A 9733-nucleotide genomic window follows, 5' to 3' on the forward strand; every position below is an offset into this window, starting at 1 on the left:
ATATATTATTATTATTTGCCAATTAAAAATAAAAATAAGAAATTTGGTTTGCAAAGCAGAAACAGGAACATTCCTCAGCCTCACAAATATGGTCTACAACCATTTTTAGTGTGTCCTCTAGAAGAAATGTTGAAACCATTTACTTCAAGTAAACCTTGAAACCATGCAGTATGAGCCCTGAGGCACTTTTATCAAAGCAAAGTGATCTTTCCTGTCTAGGCTAAAGAAATAGATGCAGTGTCAAAAGGGGCTGCGAGGAGGCACCTCGTCCACTTCCTCCTGGGGCTTTTATCTGGGCTCCCTCTCCAGACCAGGCTGTGAACCTGACCCAGCCTACGACCTAAAGGAGCAGAGAGCCTACTGCAGATACACCAGATGCTACATGTGCAGAGGACAGGCAGTCTCAGTGACTGACCTATTCAGGATAGGAAACACGACACTCCCTCTGATACAGACCACAGACCTCGAAGAGTCTGTTAGGATGATTCCTTGCTATCATAGACATTAAGCTTCCATAAGAGAAGCAACTCTTCTAAAACTCTATTTATTTACTTATTTGTTTGTTTGTTTATTTATTTGGAGACAGAGTCTTTTTCTGTCACCCCGGCTGGAATGCAGTGGCACGATCATAGCTCACTGCAACCTTGACCTCCTGAGCTCAAGCAATCCTCCCACCTCAGTCTCCAAGGAGGCAGGGCTACAGGTATTCGTCTTACTGTTTGGTTATTTTTTTTTTTTTAATTTTTTTTTAATTTTTTTTTTTTTTTTTTAGAGACAGGTCTCACTTTGTTGCCCAGGCAAGTCCCAAACTCCTGGCCTCAAGTGATCCTCCCACCTCAGCCGCCCACAGTGCTGGATTATAGGCATGAGGCACCATACCCAGTATCCATCCTAAAATCTTAAAAAGCTAAGGACATTCAGAGTGGCAACTCAGCTAACTCTGCTCTCAACTGACCTTCAGAAATTGGGTTTGCCCCTAATAGCCTTAAGAAGTATCCAGTCTTTTCTCTTCAAGTTCTTCTGAGCCAGGGAACTCTTCATTTGAGTAAACGTTCCCAAGCCTTGATCTACCTCAGAATCATGCAAGGAGCTTTTAATAATTTGAGACTCTCGAGCCCTTCTCCAAAATATTTCTATCCAGTAGATCCTGGTGAGCTTGAGCCACTATTGTTGAGAAACTCTCCCAGATGATTCTGATACTGCTGATCCAAAGACGCCCACGAGGGCAGCACTGTCTAGGGGTCCTCAGGCCCAGCCTGTTGCCTCTGCTGGCCTAAGAACTTAACCCTTTGACTCTGATTTTTCCTGCCATGACATCGTCTCAACCTTCTGCCACCCATAAGCCCAAATCCATATGCACATTGAACATAAGCATTTCTTTCACCATTTAAGTGGTTTTAATTAAACTTAGGTTTGTTCTACCTTAAAACATAATCCAGACTAAGTCTCTCTGTATTAAGTTCCTAGGGTTTCCTTGTATCACAGCCAAGTGGCTTAAAACAAGAGGAGCAACTTATCTCACAGTTCTCGAGGCTAGAAATCCAAAATCCAGGTGCCAGCAGGGCCCACTCCCTCTGAAGCCTGTAAGGGACTCCCTCCTTGCCTCTCCCTGGCTTCCATGGGTTTGCCCGCAATCCCTGGCTCACTCCAATCCTCAGTCTTCACGTGGCACCTTGGAAGAAAGGGAAGGTCTACTGTCTCTCTAGCTCAGTAACATCTTGTCTGTCATCTTTTCCCCAAAGCATCCCAATTGCGTGTTTTCCCTTCTGATTTTTATTTTTATTTTTAATGAGTGATTTTTATCTCTCTGTGTCATCCCAGTGTCTTTCCTCTGTGCTTTTCTGTCTTTGCGTCAAATTTCCTGGTTTTAATGCCATGAGTCATAAGGAATTAATGACTTCATTTTAGCTTAATAACTTCTATAAAAACCACATTTCCAAATAAAATCACATTCTGAGGTATGGGGAATTAGTACTTTAGTGTATCTTCTTAGAGGACAAAATTCTTCCCATAACACTCTTCTCAGCCCTTTACTGTCAGAGTATTCTCTTATTTACTCAATTATTCATAAAAACAAAATGCTCTGCTAACTGAAAGGTCTATGTCATTCATTACAACTAATCTATGTTAACTGTATTAATGTTAATGCTAATTTAAATGACTGCTTAGTACTTTACTAAACATTGAATAAAATTATTTGTTAATTAATTCTCATTAAATAAAATGACTCTCTTGCTATAGCATGATTTACATGCCATGGAAATCACTTCTTATGTTGACTTTGCTTCTACAGACCTGGCTTCCTAGGACAGAATACAAAAGTATGACAATTCATGTATTTTTATTAAAATGATAGTTTTGCTCTTAACCTCCCAGAAAAAAAATCAAAAGATACAATTTGATAATAATCATTTATTGGTGTATGTCCTTTTTATTAGCGATGATTGCAGCTCTATGCTTTTTATGTTTTGTTTTACTTTTCTCTTGAAATGTCAGCCCTATTTTTAAAGTAAGTTGATTCTTTCCAACCTCTTCTTCTGTATCTTTTGCTGGCTCCTTGTTCTCTACTCACCTTGTATTAAGTCCCATTTTTGGTTCTAGTCTCAACTATCTACTCTCTCTCCCAAGATGATCTCATCCAAGGCTTTTTAAATATCAATATTGTTCATGATTCTTAATTCTAAATATGCAGTCCAGGCTTGCCCTCCGGGTTCCACACTCATGTACTTGACAGCTTTGGCCTCAAGTCTCAGAATCTTAACGTATCTAAAACAGAACCCTTATGTATCCAAACACATCTGCTGCACTTACACACACACACACACACACACACACACACGATACCCAAGCACCACAGTTCATTGTGTTACTCATGATGTAACCCTTCAGTATTGGCTAATGCAGAATGGTTTCAATACCAGTCACAGTATAACTCAAGTCTCATTAGTAGACAAAATTTGAATTTCACTAACCTTTATCTTTTCTGAATTTCATAACATGAACCACAATGTTGAAATAAAGAAAGAGAATGGAAACAAAATGATTAAGAATTATATTACAGAGGAGAATAAAAGAACTATTAAAATTAAAACCATGTCAAAGCCAAAGTATCAGTATAAATACGTAGTACAAGAAATATATTTTGGCATTCGCTGTCCAATATCTATGACAGGTGAGCTGCATCTTCCACAGCACTTAGTTAACAACACGTTACCACAGCTACACCAACCCCCTACAGACCCCTCTTAACACATTTATCTCGGCACTCTAGTGTCATAGGTGCTTTACTCACAGGTGGTTTGAATGTGGTATAGAAAGAAACTTAACTAAACTTCATTTCCACTGTGAGAAAAAAATGCTGGTTTTCTTTAATTTAAGAGAATGTTCTCTATTTATTTATTTATTTATTTATTTATTTATTTATTTTTATAGAGTGTCACTCTGTCTCCCATGTTGGAGTGCAATGGTGGCATCATAGTTCACTGCAGTCTCGATCTCCTGAGCTCAAGCAATCCTCCCGCCTCAGCTTCCCAAGCAGCTGGGACTAGAGGCACAAGCCACCACGTCTGGCTAAAATTTTTTAAAATTTTTTGTAGAGATAAGGTTTTGCTATGTTGCCCCGACTGATCTGGAACTCCTGGACTCAAGCAATCCTCCAACCTTGGCTTCCCAAAGTGCTAGGATTATAGGCATAAGTCACTGTACCCAGTCGGATGTTCTCTACAATAAAAAATATTCATCTATGAGTTAAAAGCTGCCTATTTTCCCTAAATTTTGTAGGGTTTTCGGGTACCACAGATATGTCCAGTGAAAGTTTTGAGTTCTATTTCCCTGATTCATAGGTCTAATAGTAAGACTTTCACCTTGAAGTGACAAAAGGTGCAATGAATGTCCATGGGTAGTAATAACATCCTGAGACAAAGTTGCGCTGAATATGCCAAAGTTGCGTTGAACATGCCAGAGTCTGACCTCTGTGAGGTCGGAAAGATGTCTAAAGCTCTGTGGGAATAATGCCTGCCGAAATTAGTTCAGTGCTTCACTGAGGCTACTCTCAGAAAATGGCTCTGAAATGAGATGTGGCATGTCAGACTTTGAAATCATGCAATTAAGGTTTATTTAAAAGTGGTACCTGAAAAGAATGTGCTAAAAGCATAAGATCAAGTGTTTCTTTTTATGTATAGATTACACCTATCTAATAAGTATATACAGTATTATAAAACAAGCAAAACTGAAAGTATCTTTCCAAAAAAAAAAATGTACTTAAAGGCTCTTGGATGACTAGATGAATTAGTGACACAGTAACGAATCACTTCTTTAAAAAAAATTTATTTCACATAGTTTTTGATGGGTCTGTATTCATACTTTTCACTTTCTCTTTAATTTCATCTAGGAAAATCAAGAAGATTACAAACATAAAACCATGGAGCAAACACCTTGAGGGCAGAAGCCTGGAGAAAAACTAATGATGAAAGACAGCCAGAGCAGTGGAGTGAGGAAAGTAGACAATGACTGAGATTTTGCAAACCAAAGCTCATCCACAGATACTAGCTTGAAAAGGATATGTTTGCTCCAAGTAAATTTCCCAATTTGAGTTTTTATTTTCCCACTCCGGACAGTAGTTCAGAGGAAATGGAAATAAGATAATGAAAAGCTTTTTATATGTTTCTTTAACTTTTAGGAGGAGCTAATGTACCATCTATTTGATGACCTCCCAGTCAAGCCTTAGTCATGAGCATGTAGATTGTCTTCAGCAGATGTGTTTTCCCAATGCCATCCTCTTTTAACACCCTCGTTAGTTCACTGCCTCATAACCTCCATTGTCTGATAGCTGGTGGAAGCAGAAAAAAACATAAAAGGGCAAAAAAAGACAATTGGTTTCAGTAGAAAGTGCACCAGATCTGGGAAACAGGGATCTCTACCCTATGATATGCTGAAGCAGGCTTATATGGACTCGGAGTTAGAATTGGTTTTGTTAGATTTTAGGAATTTTGTGAGCTAGTTGTTAAATACAGCCATTATTAAAAAATAAATTATGCAAACTTAAATGTAGAGAAATCCTACTAAAAGCCAAGATACTGAATAGTTAACAGTTATTCCTTCCAAATTATTTTGCTGTGTTTTACTTTACCAATGCTTTTGAGGTTATGCCTATCTTATGTATATGATGGAAATGCTATATAAAGGTAAACTTGAAATTGGTCAAGATGGAAGTATCTACACCAAAGAATTTGGCAAACCCCACAAATCAGTGGTTGCTTACTGTTTTGTTGATTGTCTAGGCTTTTTAAATAATGGAGAAATATTTTAAGTAATGCATATTAAACCTAAAAGTGTGTCATGTCTATAGACATTACATTGTCAATAGCATGAAAGAAACTGAGGAAATAATTTTTAAGTATTTAAAAACTATTATCCAGTTCTGCCAAGAATCTGTTCATGTAATTGATGAAGTAAAGTTCTAATATTTTCTTCCAATTTTCACTTTCCTCTTCTTAAAGCAAACAAAAATATTCACCAGCATTCATGTCAGATCTATAAAACCAAGAGTTTGTCAAACTCAGCAAAAAGATTCTGCCAAAATTAAATGGCTGTATGGAATTCACACTAAAGACTATTACATATTTTACTACTGCTAATCATTTGTCAGCTGAGAGTTACACATCTTTTACATAAAGAAGATATCTTGTATGATATTACAATGTAATATATACATATGTTTTGTTTTGGTTACAATTCAGTTGTTAAATGCTTACCATCACCCCAATATTTCTACCATCCAAAAACTACTGATTATGGATAAATTGTTTAACTCTGTGAATATCAACTTCCTCACCTGCAAACAAATGAAATGAGTATCTACCTCACAGGATAGTTTTAAAAGTCAAAAGAAATGTTTATGTCAAAACCCTGTATGGATTGCAAATGTTATGTATTATCAGAAATTCAGCAAATATGTTTTAGCTCCTAATATGAGCTCTAACAACTTGCAGAGTTTGCAAAGGTCACTAATACTATGGTCCCTACCCTCAAGTTGCTTACAATCTAGTGGTGAGAAATATGTGTTAATAACCTAAAATTATTTAAGAGTGTATCAAATGTTTTATAACAGAGGAAAAAGTGAAGTGCTATGAGATTATAGGAATATAAGGGATTTTACCTGGAGCACCAAGGAAGACTACATTAAAAAATGGAATTTTAAGATAAGCTTTGACAAATAAGTTGCATTTGTATCAACTGAGAAAGTGGAAAGAGGGGCATGCTTGGCTGATGGATGAAATCTCAAAAACATTATCATCACAATGCCTGTTAAGAAAATCATAATCACATTGATAAATCTGCTACATAAAAACCTTACTTGTTATTTCCATGTAAAATAGAAATTATGCATTATAGATTATGCAATCCAGCGTGCCTATCCATAATCTTACATTGAATCAACAGTTGACTCAATGTTTAGTCAGTTTTTCCAACTTACAAACCATGTCCCTTTCTAAAAACCAGAGTACAAATCAAACTCCTGCCTTCTTAGTGAAAGAAAAATTCATATTGTGAATTTTTAAAATTATTTTTCAAGAAAACTATAAAATATATTTCATTCAAGTATTTCACACGACAGAAGGCACTATCCATTAGACTTAAAAAGTGGTCACTGATTTCAAACCTACGAATACATAAATTACGCATGCATTATGTGAACAATGAAGGGCACATCCAAAGTGAGGTTTTCATGGGAGACTGGAACACTGAGGCAAGAGAAAAGTGAAAACATTCTAAAACCTTCATGTAAACAAGGACTAACTACTAAAAAGCACGATTTTATCTCTCAGTTAATAAGTCTTGCAGGGATGACATTACTAAGTAAAGTTCATTGCAAGCTTTTTCCTCTCGCTTGTCAAAATATGCTAGGTTTATATTTGTGACTCGAAAAAAACATACAATGCTTCGAAGAAAGCTTGACAGAGCACTCAGAATCTGTCTCAAGTATAACGCAAGGGAGATGTCTATTAATCTCTCACACACACAGGTTTGACTCAAAGGGTCTGTGGCCTTGACCTCAAGTGACCATGGAATAGACCACAGGGCCAGTCCAGGATCCAAAGGGATTAAGAGGAGCATTTGCTCTGCTCTGAAAGGCCCTTTTTTCTCCACTCTAGTTTCTAACTTCCCATTACACACACTCCCTCTGCAAGGCACCGCGCCAGTGGAGCCGGTTCACTCTGTTCTCTCCTTGATGACAGCTGTCAGTCTGTCACCGCCTGAACATGCAACTTTTCAACAAAATCCAAAGCGGAATTGGAAGGGCAGGGGCTGAAGCACACAGCCTGATCTCCTTCCTGGAGGTCCCAGACTCCTTAACCATCACCTTTCAACCTGACGAAGGTAAGAACCACCTCACTCTTCACTAACAGAGTTGAAGAAGCTTCTGTCTCCTCAGAACCTGGGCATTCACACACATTGTGTAATTAAGCAACATTCCTGGATATCATCCTAAGAAGATAGAGCCCGGAAGTCCCCGTGTAACTTCATCACGAACTCGGAGGGTGCTAAAGCCAGGTGTCGGATCAAGGGGCAGGGAAATCTCTCACTCCCCCAGCGCCTGGACAGCAACCCCTGGACCGCGTGGCGACGCCCGGCGGGAGCGCGGCGAACCCCAGCGCGCGGGACCGGGGGTGAGACCGCGCCCTCCCGCAGGGCAGGGGCGACCCAGCGAGTGCCCGCGGCTGGAGAGCAGTGCGAGCCCAGCCGGGCAGCGAGGAGGCTGGGAGCCGGGCGGAGCGCCTTGCTCACCCTTTCGCCCCTTGCCTGGAGCTGCGAAACCGCAGAGGGAGCCGGAGAGGCCGGTCCTAGAGCAGGGACCTGTCCTGGGGCAGGGGCGCGCGGGGCACTCACCAACTGCAGCGCGCAGAGGCAGATGAGCGAGCAGCGTCCGGTGCAGCAGCCCATGGTGCCGGCAGCGTCCGAGCGGCGCTGACTGCCAGAGATTCGCGTCCTCCGCAGCTGCTGCCTCCTGACTCCGGAGTAGTCCCCGCCCGGCCCGGCCCAGGCTCCCTGGCCCCGCGGCCGCAGCTCGCCGCTCCTGGGCTCCGGGCTCGCGCCCGCCTTTGTTAGTTTCCTGGCGGGGCGGGCCGAGGTCAGTGCGGCGTGCACTACCCGAGCGTCTGGCGGGGGTCCCTGCGTCCCACTGTGCAGGTCTGCTTCTTGGGGAGGGGGAGCCAGGCAGGCGGGGCGGGGGGCGGAAGGAGGCTACAGATGGCTAGTGGGTGAATGTCTGTTTAGGGGAGGGGAGTATGTAGGAGGTGGGCGTCTGGAAAGTGGAGTGGGCTGTCTGGGTCCGGGTGTGTGTGTGTGTGTGTGTGTGTGTGTGTGTGTGGTGGGAGGGGAAGAATGAAAGGGAGTGCCGCTGGGGAGGATCGGCCTGTCTAGTTAGGAGTCTTTGGGGAGAAAGGAAGAGGGACAGAGAGAAAAGAGAATGAATATGAATGAGCGTGAATTAGGGTGGCCGGCGGCGATGGAGACCCTCGTTGACCGGTGTAACTGGGTAGACCCAGCTGGGCTTTCTCGCTGAGGGTTGTGCTGGGGATTGGGAGGGTGGTCGGACGCGTTTGCAACGGAAGGGACACGGCTTAGTTGAGCTGCCCCAGAGGTGGCGAGGATGGGAGTTGGGATGGCTTGGGGTCAGGGGAGGAAGGGTCGGGGCGCGAGACACCCAGGATGGGCGGGCGCGGCGGAGCTCAAGGCCGAGCTCCGGAACCTGCCCGTCTGCTAGGGGGCCGGCGGGCGCTGCGCGGGTGAGTCTGTTCAGCCGGCGTTGAGCTCTCAGGTCGGGGATCTCCGAGCCGAGGTCGCTTCTGCCTGCCGCAGCCGGTTGCCTGGAGGACGTCCCTGCTGGAGTCTGAAAGGGAAAGTTGGACAGAGTTGGTTGGCAAGGGGCGCTGCGGCTGAGAGGTGCTCTGGCCCAGGGCGCCGGGACTAGCCAGGACGCCGCGGGGAGACCTGGCTTAGGGTTCTCAACTCACAGACCCTTTGAAATCCTCACCGGGAGGCAGACAAGAGAAGTCGAGAAAGAAGAAGATGCGTAGCTTTTTCTAGAAATGGGGAAGGTTTCCGGAATGGGCATAAATATGTCTTCGTAGAAATAAATTGTTTGAGAAGGATTTGCAAATCAGATCTCGGATAATTAAGATACAGACAAACTCTGTGAATCCTGTGGAAACTCTCCTGCTCTCTCCCACTTAATAAAACAGAGAGGAGGCGTTCTGCAGAGGATTACATTTCATCAGGGCTCAAAGTCAGATTTTATGGGCGCATTTGTTGTACCTGGTGGAACTGCGCAAGGAGCTCAAAAGCACACCAGAACAGGGAACAGGCCTGCAGGCCAATTATCTCGGAAAAGCCTGTCTTCAGAATGTGGCACAGAAACCCTGTTTCTAGCCCACTGCTGCCCTCCTGGGTTCTTGGCGGTAGGTTGGTAAGAAAAGGCAAGACATCTTTGCATTTTTAATACTTCCACTCTAGACATGGAAACTGCTCAAGCCCTTAGTTTGGGCATTAAAAGCAGTCCTATTTTTATTTTTATCCTCTTTCTGAAACGTTTCTTCAGGATCTATGTTTATAATTTAAGACGGTTATCATTCCCAAGGAAGTCTGCACATCTTTGAAATTCTAGTAGGGACACACGAATAACTTCAGGATTTGCGTTAATAAAAGGGTCAAGAACATTCATTGTTTACAT

General features: G+C 42.5%; 1 protein-coding gene across 2 annotated transcripts in view; it reads right to left on the minus strand.

Moving 5' to 3' along the window:
* NKAIN3 (Na+/K+ transporting ATPase interacting 3) overlaps positions 1–8397 on the minus strand; it is a 750305-nt gene extending 741908 nt beyond the window's left edge. For both annotated transcript variants that reach the window (XR_001006311.1, XM_011982159.1), the window contains exon 1: positions 7891–8397. Coding sequence is in view for 1 of the 2 variants with exons in the window: in XM_011982159.1 (XP_011837549.1) it covers positions 7891–7944 (54 nt within the window). In the remaining variant the exon portion in view is untranslated. The remainder of the gene's footprint in view (positions 1–7890) is intronic.
* Positions 8398–9733: the final 1336 nt, after the last annotated feature.

This window comes from Mandrillus leucophaeus, unplaced genomic scaffold (assembly GCF_000951045.1).
Source record: "Mandrillus leucophaeus isolate KB7577 unplaced genomic scaffold, Mleu.le_1.0 Scaffold236, whole genome shotgun sequence".
Lineage (NCBI taxonomy): Eukaryota > Metazoa > Chordata > Mammalia > Primates > Cercopithecidae > Mandrillus > Mandrillus leucophaeus.